Source organism: Rhinoraja longicauda, chromosome 17 (assembly GCF_053455715.1).
Source record: "Rhinoraja longicauda isolate Sanriku21f chromosome 17, sRhiLon1.1, whole genome shotgun sequence".
Lineage (NCBI taxonomy): Eukaryota > Metazoa > Chordata > Chondrichthyes > Rajiformes > Arhynchobatidae > Rhinoraja > Rhinoraja longicauda.
The window spans coordinates 21545224-21558979 of record NC_135969.1 but is presented as its reverse complement, the minus strand read 5'-3'; the positions used below and the strand labels follow the sequence as shown (position 1 = coordinate 21558979).

At 43.0% G+C, this 13756-nt stretch overlaps 1 protein-coding gene across 1 annotated transcript in view; it reads left to right on the top strand.

Annotated features, from left to right (window-relative positions):
• Positions 1 to 13756, top strand: part of nckipsd (NCK interacting protein with SH3 domain) — a 100805-nt gene that overhangs the window by 62934 nt on the left and 24115 nt on the right. The window contains exons 2-3 of the mRNA XM_078414319.1: positions 12365 to 12477; positions 13159 to 13342. Of these exons, the coding sequence (XP_078270445.1) occupies positions 12365 to 12477; positions 13159 to 13342 (297 nt within the window). The remainder of the gene's footprint in view (positions 1 to 12364; positions 12478 to 13158; positions 13343 to 13756) is intronic.

Sequence of the window (13756 nt, the reverse complement as noted above, 5' to 3'; positions counted from 1 at the left end):
AACCTACTCCTGCACCTATTTTCTATGTTTCTATATTATCGGCAAGATAAAAATCAGGAGCATGATGGAAAACTTACCTAATGAGTGTTGCTCCAACAATGATCAAAAAGCTTAGCACCATGCAAGACACTTTACTGGCACCCTAGCATCTACACTAAACATTAATTCCCTCAACCACGATGATCAATGGCCGCAGTGTGTAGCATCTATAAAATGCATCACTTACTCAACTCGCCTCCTTCGACTACATCTCCAAAATCTTCACCGTCAAGAAGGACAAGAGCTTCAGTCACATGGGACGACCACCTTCTGCAGGTTCTACTCCAGATTGCACGCCGTCCTGACCTGGAAGTGTATCACCATTCTTTCATCAAAGGTGGGTGTAAATGCCAAAACTCTCAACCCAAAGTCAGTGTTGAGGAACTTTCAGCGGAAGGACTGCAGTGATTCAAGAAAGTGATCACCACTAACAAGGGCAATCAGGGATGGGCAGTAAATGCTGGCCTTCCCACTTCCCACAAAACAAATAAAGAAGCAGAAAATAAAATGTACTTCCTTAGCATGTCATTATGGTTGAATGAAACTGGATCATGTCACTAGCAAAACGATAGGATTTAATAATCAATTTGGGCAAAACTTTGGTTGGATTGTAACTGAATATTTATTGGCCCTTTGTATAAAGATGGTAAAAGACAAAGTGTGCAGTCACCAGAATGATACCAAGGATGGGAGATTGCAGTTTTCAAAAATATCTTAAATGCTAGTTTTACTGCAGCAAAGAAAGCCACCATTGCTTGATTTTTAAAAAATATTGGGAGACGTTTCTTCTATATTGAATCAGTTGCAAAATAAGATGGCTGAGGAGAAGTTATTTTTTTCCATTGTCATGCTTTAATGGAGGTAGTAATTGCACACAATAATGAATATTCCTTAATTCACAATTTTCTGGAGGTAGAAATAAACTCTTGATAATTTGTGAGGTTTAGGCCAATGTTTTGCATGGGCCCATTGAGTCTCATTCAATTTGTGATCTTCCCAGTGTTTAGTTGGAGAAGATTTTTGACATGTTGTAATTTCGGAATAGTCGCTAAGGGTATGAGTGAAATGACTGAGAGGTAAAACTGGATATGATCTGCCCACATTTATGAAAGTTAGTCTCTTGTGCTTGAAATTTTGCAACCAAAAGGCATTTTGCTTATAGTTAAACAGCCTGGGAACTCAAGCTAATGGCAGTGCTGTAAAGGGCTATTTAAGATCTGCGAGGGGAATTAGGATAGTGATCACGCCGTGCTGCTTAGTTGACCATGATGTTATGGAGGAACTGAGTATAAACTCCACTGGTTCCGTGCCGGGACCTTAACTTGAGTTCGTGGTGGGTCCTTCCCTGGACTGCATGAGAGATTTGGATAAACATACCAGCTAACTGGTACTGTGGACCAGACTCACTCCTGATTGTGTTAAACCCACCCTGGTTCACTGGTATCCTTCAGATCTTCCATCTGGTGACTCCAGGCCAAGCTTATGCAGTTGCCTCTAGAAGATGTCCTAAGAGGCCACACAGGTGCAGGCAGCTCACGATGGTTTTGGAGGTGGGACCACGGATGACTGACAGGTACTTTATCTTCCAAGCAACACCCAGATGCGAATGTAGAACATATAAATAGGAATTAAGGTTCAGTGACTCCATCAACGTTCCACCAAGCTGGGCAGAATCTCCATCATTCTCTGACCAGAGCAAACACCATTTTATTCCCTTAACAGTCTGAAGAAGGGTCTCGTCCCAAAATGTCACCCATTCTTTCTATCCATAGATACTGCCTGTCCCCTTTGAGTTACTCCAGCATTTTGTGTCTATCTTTGGTGTAAACCAGCAACTGCAGTTCCTTCCTCACTCTGCAGCAGACAAAAGCTATGGAACGATGAAGAGGAGAGATTGAATTTGAGAATGTCCTTGCATCTGTGCTCTGGGTTGGGCAGTAGCCTGCCAGGCTATTTATGGGAAGTGAGTTTTTGCAGAGAGCATTATGAAGCTTGGAGATGCTAAAAATAAATGGTAGTTTTAGTTGGATAGTTCAAATGTGAGCCATTGAAAACAATGTTGATAGTTCTCAAGCCAAGAAAAAGACAGGTTAGGAAAGGTCTGAGGGTAATGAAGATGAGTTTTGTGGAAACACCAGCAAAGAACTTGGATCAATGCTTAAGGACAGTGACTTAGGATCCCAAGAGGCAAGATGGTCAAGAATAAGGAGGCATGGGGCAGGAATAGGCAGCAGGGATCAAGTGTGTCCATGGAGGAGTTTTGAGAAGTAGGGAGCACACTAAAAAGGGAAATCAGGAGGGCAAAACTGGGACCAGGAATAGCTCTGGCAGATAATATTAAGGATAATCCCAAGAGATTTTCTAAGTATATTAAGGGTAATGGGGTAACCAGAGAGAAAATAGGGCCCCTCAGGAATCAAAGTGGTCAACTCACTGGAGCCACAGGACATGGCCAAGGGCTTCAATAAGTATTTCTCCACTGTTTTTACCATGGAAAAAGACATGAGGACTGGGGAACTTGGGGCAGTCAATGGAAGTGTCCTGAGGACGATGTGGGCGAGGTCTTGTGACTATCATGTTCAAGGAGGTGCTGAATGTCCTAATGTGTATGAAGATAGATAAATCTCCTGGGCCTGGACAGATATATCCAAGGACACTGTGGGAAGCAAGAGAGGAAATTGCAGGTACCCTGGCTGAGATTTATGAGTCATCATTAAATACTGGTGGCGTGTCGGAAGACTGGAGAGTGGCAAATGTTGTGCCTCGATTTAAGAAGAGCTGCACGGAGAAGCCTGGAAACTATAGGCCAGTGAGTCTAACATCTATAGTCAGACGTTATTAGAGAGTATTCTGAGGGATAAGATATACATGCATTTAAATGGGCAAGATAAACACAAAATGCTGGAGTAACTCAGCAGGGCAGGTAGCATCTCTGGAGAGAAGAAATGGGTGATGTTTTGGGTCGAGACCAGACTAGTCAGGGGAAAGGGAAACAAGAAATATAGACAGTGAAGTAGAGAGATATAGAACAAATGAATGAAAGATATGCAAAAAAATAACGATGATTAAGGAAACAGGCCATCGTTAGCTGTTTGCTAGGTGAGAACGAGAACCTGGTCCGACTTGGATGGAGAGAGAGGTAGTGCAGGAGTTACAAGTTAGAGAAATCGATATTCATACCACTGGGTTGTAAGTTGCCCAAACGAAATATGAGATGCTGTTCCTCCAATTTGTGATTAGCCTCACTCTGGCAATGGAGGAGGCCTAGGACAGAAAGATCAGCGTGGGAATGGTAAGGGGATTTAAATGTTCGGCAACCGGGAGATCAGGTTGGTCCAGGCGGACTGAGTGAAGGTGTTCAGCGAAACGATCGGCCAGTCTACGTTTGGTCTCATTCATAAATGATCCACATCTTGAACAACGGATACATTGGAGGAGGTGCAAGTAGAGGAGGTTGGAGGAGGTACCAAGTGAACCCCTGCCTGACTTGAAAGAACTGTCGGGGGTCCCTGGACGGTGTGGAGGGAGGAGGTATAGGGACAGGTGTTGCATCTCCTGCAGTTGAGCTAATTAAGGATAGTCAGCATGGTTTTGTCCATGGGAGATTGTTTCTCACAAATCTGATTGAGCTTTTTGAAGATGTGACTAAAAAGGTTAATGAGGTTGTTTATGTGGATTTCAGCAAGGCATTTAACAGTTCCACGTGGTAGGCTGCACTGGAAGGTTAGATCGCATGGGAACCAAGGAGAGCCTGCCGACTGGATAGAAAATTGGCTTCTAGAAGGAAGAGGGTAAAGGTAGGTTGTTTTTCGAAGTAGATGCATGTGACTAGTCGTGTGCCGCAGGCTTTGGTGCTAGACCCATTGCTGTTTGTCATCTATATCAATGATTTGGATGAAACGGACAAGGCATGATTAGTAAGTTTGTAGGAAGGAACTGCAGATGCTAGTTTACACAAGATAGACACAAAATGCTGTCAGCGGGTCAGGCAGCATCTCTAATGAAAAGGAATAGGTGACGTTTCGGGTGGAGACCTTCAGTAAGTTTGCAGATGGCGCCAAAGTGGGTGGTATTGTAGATAGCGAGGATGGTTGGCAAAAAATTGCAGCAGGATTTTGATTGGGCAGGTGGGCTGAGGAATAATTTATGGTTTAATACAGAGAAGAGCAAGGTGTTGCATTTTGGGAAGTCTAACTACGGCAGTACCTGCACAGTGAATGGCAGTGCTCTGGGGAGTGTTGTAGAACAGAGTGATCTAGGTTTGCAGGTACACAACTGCTTAAAAGTGGCATCACAGGTAGATAGGATGATCATGTTGGCCTTGATTAGTCATAGTATTGACACTAGAAGTTGGCAAGTTATGGTACAGTTGTACCAGACAGTGGTGAGGCCACATTTAGAGTATTGTGTTCAGTTTTGGTCACCCTGTTATAGGAAAGATGTTAAGCTGGAAAGAGTGCAGAGAAAATTTACAAGGATTATGCCAGGAATCGACAGCCTGAGCTGCAGGTAGAGCAGGCTAGGACTTCATTCCTTGGAGTGTAGGAGGATGAGGGGTGATCTTAGAGAGATGTATAAGATCTGTATAAGGGCGGCACGGTGGCACAGCGATAGAGTTGCTGCCTTACAGCGAATGCAGCGCCGGAGACTCAGGTTCGATCCTGACTCCGGGCGCCGTCTGTACGGAGTTTGTACGTTCTCCCCGTGACCTGCGTGGGTTTTCTCCGAGATCTTCGGTTTCCTCCCACACTCCAAAGACATACAGGTATGTAGGTAAATTGGCTGGGCAAATGTAAAAATTGTCCCTAGTGGGTGTAGGATAGTGTTAGTGTGCGGGGATCGTTGGGCGGCGCGGACCCGGTGGGCCGAAGGGCCTGTTTCTGCGCTGTATCTCTAAATCTAAATCTAAATCGTGAGAGGAATAGATAATACAGTCTTTTATCCAGAGTAAGGGAATTAAGAACCAGAGTTCATAAGTTTAAGGTGAGGGGGGAAATAATAATAGGAACCTGAGGGGCAACTTTTTTACACAAAGGGTTGTAGGTATTTCGAATGAGCTGCTGGAAGAGGTAGTTTTCACTGATACTATCACAATGTTTAAAACAGATATGGTATGTATATGGATAGGATAGGTTTAGAAGGATATGGACCAAATGCAGGCAGGTGGGACAAGTGTCGGGCATGTTGGTTGACATGGGCAAGTTGGGCCGAAGGGCCTGTTTCCACTCTGTATGACTACGTTGAGGCAATAATATGCTGAAAGAGTCCACAATGTTGATGCTGAAGGAAATTGAAGGGGTATAAAAGAGTCATGGTTATAGAGCCATGCAGCACAGAAACAGGCCCTTCGGACCAACTCGTCAATGCCAACCAAAGTTCCTCAACTAAGCGAGTCACATTTGCCCACATTTAGCCCATATCCCTCTCAACCATTCCTATCCATGTACCTGTCCAAAAGGATAAATAAGGGTTGAGAAACTGCTGTCTTGAGCTGTACTGGGCTGAGAATACTGCCTGCCTATACTTGCATTGCTTGGAGCTACCCATGAGATTATTCTCTGTTGTTGCTTGCTGTTTGGTAAGAAACTGTTTGCTGTGTTGCAGTATTGCCCATTTTGGGAGTAAAATCATGCATCAGTAGCAAAAACAGAAAATGCTGGAAATAATTAGCAAGTCAGCTCCAGACAGATTGACATTTTGGGTTGTGAAAGGTCATCAACCTAAAATGTTAACTCTGCCTACTCATTTTTCAAGACCTGCTGAGTATTTGCAGGATTTTAAAAAAAAATTGGATTTCCAGCATCTGCAACTTATTTTTATTACTGTCTCGCTGTACATTCTATGTTGCCATTGGGTGTAGGACTTTGATGCTAGCTGAGCTAATTGTGTATGTAGGGCGATTTGTGGAGTACTGTGTATTGGTGCATGTTATGTCCTTGTCAGAACTGGAGGCGCAATGATGTCCCTGCATTAACTGGATAGGTGTTGGAACAACACTCTGCCATGTCTTGAGTGTGAGACAGTGCACAAAGTAATCACACAGATATTGAATCGATTTTGTTAGTCATCACTCTGAAACTCTGACATTTCATTAAATTCCTTTCCATTTTATGGGTTGATTTCCAAATGGAAAGGGAAAACCGAATCTTTGAAATTAAATCCAGTATCCTGAAAGTACATAATCAGAGTCCAAACCTCTGAGAAGGATGGCTCCAATTTTTACTATGACCAGTAATGAATGAACAATCAAGATTACAATGCGTAGGTTATGTGTACTAATCTTTAAAGGTCTCAGGACAGTTTGAGAAAGCGATCTCAATTTTTTTTAAAAGGCATATAGAATCTTGGCCATAAATGGAGAAAATTATTTTGCACCTTTTAAATGCAAGCTCAGCCACAAGTGGAGTAAAATATAAATCCTCTGAAAGGATAAGAGACCAATATCAGTGTTATATTCTGGACCAGTATCCCCACTGTTGGTGTCATAATTACGCTTTGTTGGATTTGCTGGACATCTAAGTCTTTCTCATGCCTTCCAGATTCCTGAGCTGAACACGCCATTCTGCCTAAGTACAGTGAGGTATCGGTACAATGAAAATCTTGCTTACAGCAGCATCACAGGCACATAGACTCAGTCAAAACATAAAAACCTAAATTATACTTGTATTATACATAATTACACAAGATGGTGAAAAGAAAAAGACCACAAAAACAAGTAATTGCTGCAAAAACACAATAAAGAAAACAACCATGAACGGCAAGAAGTGGTCCATAGTTTTCCGTTGCTGAGGGAGAATTAGGGTTCTGCAGATCAATTTAAGAACTTAATAGTTGCAGAACTGAACTCCTGTGATGGTAATAGTGAGATCAAAAAGGGGGAGGGAGTTGTTGGTCCAAGTGAATTTGGGTGCAGGATGGACATTGGTAGTGAAGTTAATGAAGTCCATAAGTTCTGCATGGGAGCAGGCGGTAGCACAGTTAGATATCAAGCGTCAAGCGAGAGCTTGCTACCGATATATAGAATTGGCTTCATTGAAGGAAGCAGTGGCTGGTGGTTTTAGTTTTGTTTAGAGATACAGCCTGGAAACAAGTCCTTTGGCCCACTGAGTCCATGCCAACCATTGATCACCCATTCACATCAGTTCTATATTATCTACTTTCGCACCCTACACGCAAGGGAGAATTTACAGAAGCCAATCAACCTACAATCCTGCACGTCTTTGAAATGTGGGAGGAAACTGGAAGTTGCATCACAGGTGGATAGGGAAGAAGGCATTCGATGTGCTTGATTTAATAAGACGAGCCATTGAGAATAAGTGTTGAAATGTCATGTTTCAGTCATGGTTAGACTGCTGTTGGTTAGACCGACAGTTCTGGTCGCCACACCACAGGGAGGATGTGGGAGCAATTGAGAGAGTTCAGCAGAGATTCACCAAGCTGTTGCCTGGAATGGAGTGTTGCAGTCATATATTATTGGAATATAGGAGACTCTGGGTGACTGTATAGAGGTTGATAAAGCTTATTTGGGGCTTAGACTGGATAGAGAGTCAGTATTTTTTCAAGGGCAGGTAAGTCTTGAACTAGAGGGCACGGATTTAAGGTGAGAAGGAAGGAATTTAGGGGGGATCTGAAAGGTAATTTATCATACATGGTGATAGTTATCTAGAATGAACTGCCAGAGGAGGCAGATACAATTCCAATGTTTAAAAAAGCATTGGTCAGGTACTTGGATAGGAAATGAGTGGAAGAATATGGGCCTCATACAGGTGAATGGAATTAGTCTAGATAGGCAATGCAGTTAGAATAATGAGGATAGCCAAGGAGCCTGTTTCTGTGACCGTGCAGTTCTAAGGATAGACTGCAGAGGCTGGGTTTGCATTGCCTGAAGTGGGGAAGGCTGACACCTAACAGAGATGTACTAATTTATGAGTGAGTGGAAAGGATCATGATGACATAGGAAGATCTGCACAGATAGATCTGCACAAACACAACCAACCAAATTCATCTGGCCCATCAACCACCCATTTAACTAATCCTTCATTAATCACAATTTTCATTTTTTCCTCATTCTCATCAACTCCCTCCACATCCTACCACTTGCATACACATCTGGGACAATGTGGCACGGTAGCGCAGCGGTAGAGTTGCTGCTTTACAACGAATGCAGCGCCGGAGACTCAGGTTCGATCCTGACTACGGGTGCTGCACTGTAAGGAGTTTGTACGTTCTCCCCGTGACCTGCGTGGGTTTTCTCCGAGATCTTCGGTTTCCTCCCACACTCCAAAGACGTACAGGTATGTAGGTTAATTGACTGGGTAAATGTAAAAAAAATAAAAATTGTCCCTAGTGGGTGTAGGATAGTGTTAATGTACGGGGATCGGTGGGCGGCACGGACTTGGAGGGCCGAAAAGGCCTGTTTCCGGCTGTATATATATGATATGATATGATATGAATTAACAACGTATAGATCACACAGGTTTGGGATGTGGGAGGAATCCACAGGAAACCGATGTAGTGGCCAGGTATTGAACTCAGGTCTCTGATGTTGTGTAGCAGTGACCTTGCTTGTTATGGCACAGTGCTGCCCCTTAATGTAAAGGTGGATGGTAACAAATCTTTATGCCATTGTGGGGATGTCAGAAACAAGGACGTCGATTAAAGTGAAAGATGGGAGATTTAGAAGGGCTTTTTGGGGAGGATGGGGGGGGGGGGATTTTGAGTGACTGCAATCTGAAATGCTGCTTGAAAAGGTGGTGGAGGCAATACATTTAGGAAGCGACTAGACAAGTACTTGAATCACCAAAACATAGATGACTGAAGACCTGATGCAAGTAAATCAGATTGTGTAGGTGGGTGCTATGGATAACTATGGATAAGTTGTGCAGCAGCTAGTGGTGTGAGATGTTATGTATGGCAACACTGTCTGGATGTGTTGCAACAACACTAGATCCAACAACGAAGGGTTGAAGAGGTAAATGAAACAAAGCAATAGGTGGTCCCTCAGGTGTTAGCTAGTATTTTACATGTTGTGAGAGCAATCAATCCCAGTGGCTGCAGAGAAAGGTTTAGGACAAACACCAAATTGGTCTGATTTTAATTAAATTATTGGATGTCCAGATTATAAAAGAACAATATAACAGCACACTAGTATTTAATGTGAGGACGTCAAGGAAAATTGTTCTGTAATTATTAGAATTGAAGTGTGTTTTTCCAATATGTCATATGGCGGTTGTCCAAAAAAAGAGCTTCACTGCAACACCCTGGAAAATGCAGAACACTTCTCATATATTGAGAGCCACCTCTCAGCAAAGGTAGAAATTAACAATGAAATTCAATGTTACCTTAAATGTGCCAATATGGCCGTTAGTAGATTGTGGAAGATGACAGATCTGACACAACACTCAGTGTTTTAATCAGTACGATTCCTGGCCTAACACATGCCTTGTGTCAGTATTCACCAAGGAAAAGGATGTGGGGAACAGTGAGATCAAGGTGCTGATATTCAAGGTGCTGATATTCTAGGGTCTGGTAATATCGAGAGGAAGATGATGTTGGGTCTATTGCAAAACAATGGCAAAGTTCCCAGGGCCTGATTGGATCTATCCCATGTTATTGAGAAAGGCAAAAGAGGAGATTGCTGGGCCTTGCTAGAGATTTTTGTATCATCTTTAGCCACAGATGATGGAAAATATTTAGTGTTCTTTTCGAAGGAGAATAGGGATAATGCAGCAAGTTAAAGGCCAGCGAGCCTTACATCAGAAGTAGGGAAAATCATTGGAGAAGATTATTCAGAATAGTGCATCTACTTACATCTGGCATAGCATGAAAATGTTAGTGGTAGTCAGCATGGTTTTGTGAAGGCAGGGCATGTCTTTCGAACATGATTGAGCTTTATGAGGAGGTGGTGAAGAAATTGGCCTGGCATAGAAGACAGTAAGTAGTGATGGTGAGGTTTTAACCTGATTGGATCAATCGTGTTCTGCAGGGATCAGTGCTGGGAGCTCAAAATTTGGGTGAGATGATTAGTAGATGACAATCAAATTGGTGTAGTTGTGGATAGTGAGGAAGGTTGTCAAAAGATTCTGCAGGATCGAGATAAATTAGGAATATACTGGGTAAATGGTAGATGGAGTTTAATCTGAACAAGTGTGCGTTGTTGCACTTTGGGAGGTCAATAGACAATAGACAAAAGGTACAGGAGTAGGCCATTCGGCCCTTTGAGCCAGCACCACCATTCAATGTGATCATGGCTGATCATTCTCAATCAGTACCCCGTTCCTGCCTTCTCCCCATACCCCCTGACTCCGCTATCCTTAAGAGCTCTATCTAGCTCTCTCTTGAATGCATTCAGAGAATTGGCCTCCACTGCCTTCTAAGGCAGAGAATTCCACAGATTTACAACTCTCTGACTGAAAAAGTTTTTCCTCATCTCCGTTCTAAATGGCCTACCCCTTATTCTTAAACTGTGGCCCCTGGTTCTGGACTCCCCCAACATTGGGAACATGTTTCCTGTCTCTAACGTGTTCAACCCCTTAAAAATCTTATATGTTTCGATAAGATCCCCTCTCATCCTTCTAAATTCCAGTGTATACAAGCCTAGTCGCTCCAGTCTTTCAACATATGACAGTCCCGCCATTCCGGGAATTAACCTAGTAAACCTACGCTGCACGCCCTCAATAGCAAGAATATCTTTCCTCAAATTTGGAGACCAAAACTGCACACAGTACTCCAGGTGTGGTCTCATTAGGGCCCTGTACAACTGCAGAAGGACCTCTTTGCTCCTATACTCAACTCCTCTTGTTATGAAGGCCAACATTCCATTGGCTTTCTTCACGGCCTGCTGTACCTGCATGCTTCCTTTCAGTGACTGATGCACTAGGACACCCAGATCTCGTTGTACGTTCCCTTTTCCTAACTTGACACCATTCAGATAATAATCTGCCTTCTATTCTTACCACCAAAGTGGATAACCTCACACTTATTCACATTAAACTGCATCTGCCATGTATCCGCCCACTCACACAACCTGTCCAAGTCACCCTGCAACCTCATAGCATCTTCCTCACAGTTCACACTGCCACCCAGCTAAGTATCATCTGCAAATTTGCTAATGGTACTTTTAATCCCTTCATCCAAGTCATTAATGTATATTGTAAATAGCTGCGGTCCCAGCACCGAGCCTTGCGGTACCCCACTAGTCACTGCCTGCCATTCTGAAAGGGACCCATTTATCCCCACTCTTTGCTTTCTGTCTGCCAACCAATTTTCTATCCATGTCAGTACCCTACCCCCAATACCATGTGCTCTAATTTTGCCCACTAATCTCCTATATGGGACCTTGTCGAAGGCTTTCTGAAAGTCAAGGTACACTACATCCACTGGCTCTCCCCTGCCAATTTTCCTAGTCACATCCTCAAAAAATTCCAGAAGATTAGTCAAGCATGATTTCCCCTTCGTAAATCCATGCTGACTCGGAACGATCCTGTTACTGCTATCCAAATGCTCTGCAATTTCGTCTTTTATAATTGACTCCAGCATCTTCCCCGCCACTGATGTCAGACTAACTGGTCTATAATTTCCCGTTTTCTCTCTCCCTCCTTTCTTAAAAAGTTTCTTCAAAACGAAGATGTTGCAGGACTTGTGGGCCTGACCTGTGGGGCGTGGTTGGGCAGGCTAGGGCTGTATTCCTTAGAGCGCAGGAGAATGAGAGGTAATCTTATAGAGGCTTACAAGATCATAGGGAGATAGATATGGTAAACACACAGTCTTTTACCCAGAGTAGGGAAAGGAAGAACCAGAGGACATACGGTTTAAGGTGAGAGCGGAAAGATTTAATAAGAATCTGAGGTTTTTTGTTGCCAGAGGTGGTAGTTGAGGCAGAAACTATAATAATATTTAAAAGACATTTGGACCGGTCGGTACATGGATTGGAAAGGTTTAGAGAGATATGGGCGAAATGTAGGCAGGTTGGACGGGGCACCAATGTTGGCATGGGCAAGCTGGCCGATGGGTTGGTGTCTATGCAGTATGACTCTCTGACTCTATGAAATGTACAAAAGACAAAACTGAGGAAGAAAGCCATCCTCGATCCTGCAAGGCTACCTATGGAGATCAGTTAAAATGTTTCTTTAAATTGCAGCCACCATAATACTGTTTGCCCATTTTGATCTTTGTAGTGATTTTTTTCTTTTTCAAAGCAGCACAGTATATTTTCTTTCAAACTACAGTGCTAAATCTCATTCATAATGAACTGATTAAACTTATACTGTTCATAAGCTACAATGAGTGACCACCTAGACTTATTATTCTTTCTGTTGTCCCCAAGTCAAATCAGCAGGATCTTGTCCTCCAGTCGATTGACCGAGCAATCGAAGCAATTCATAACGCAGCAATGAAAACTGATGGCAAATACAACCTGGAGCAACGTGAGGTTCTGCAGTAAGTGTTAACTGATGCTCTGAAGCTGCTTTGTGTGTACGTGTGTGGTGACTAGTGGTCCATGGGCTTGATCTATGTACATATGTCTGATGGGTTGTGAGAACGCTGTTGATTTGTACTCTTAACTGGTTTGTTTTCTTTGTGTGTGTGCAAGTGATTGGGCTGATGTCAAATATTGTGACTAAGGGCAATGAAACAAAATGTTAGAAATCTTCAAAAGGTCAGGCAGCATGTACAGAAAGGGAACATAGTTAATGCTTTGGGTCCAGCGTCGTATTTTAAATTGCAGAAGGTGGAAAGAATGAAGAGTGTGTTTATGATATGGTGGAGACAAAGCAAAAATGAATGATGTAGATATATGTGGTTGAGAGGGTGGTGAAGACTTGTTAGTTGCAGGTATGCTGTGCGGAGGAGACATAGGTGGGGGAAAGTGGTCAAGAAAGCAATGCTGGGACATGAACTATTAAAAACAACACTCATTGCAAATTTGAAAGAATGAAAATTGCAGGAAGAGCCAGCAAGATAGGCAATGTCTGTGAAATGAGAAAGACTGAGTTAAAGTTAACCTTGCATCAGAAGTGATCTATTCAGACACAAACCAGAAAGACTGATCATCTGAAATCTACTGTGGGATATCTTTGTCATTTCCTATATTGAATATCTGTTCTCTCGCCCCTAAAGGAAATTAATCCATCATCGAAAGTCCACAGTTGCTCGAAAAGGCCAGCAGAAGGTGAACCCAGTGCCTAGTTTCACTGAGAACCAGGTAGAAGTGGATCATCAGCCAGAGAGACAGGCCGAAGCCTTGCCAGATCTTTCCCCTTGTCCACCAGATGCAATGTCTCCCGAGGGCCCTGCCTACCAGGTAAAATACCCAGGAAGCAAATATTTTGTTTTGTTCAATCTCTCTAATTTGTGGTTGAGTCGTTAGCATTTCTTGTGTTTTTTAATTTAGTTTTATTATATGAGATATAACCAAGCCTATATAGGCCGTTCCTAGGTTACGAATGTCTAACATAACCTACAGAAGAGCGAGGTCCCATAATATGACAGGTCCAATGTACATTTATACGTTCGTTCCTACGAATAGCTACTTTGATCATTTAAGCCTCATTGATGTAACCCTAATCAGCCTCGCAATAAAAATCAGCAAGACATTTCAGCCAGCCTGCAAGTGGGCACAAAATATTGGGTAACAAGTGACTACCGCTAGGCGCTGGTACTTGGATAATTTGCTGGGGATGTTCCCCACATCCTGCAGCATTATTTTCCAACTATC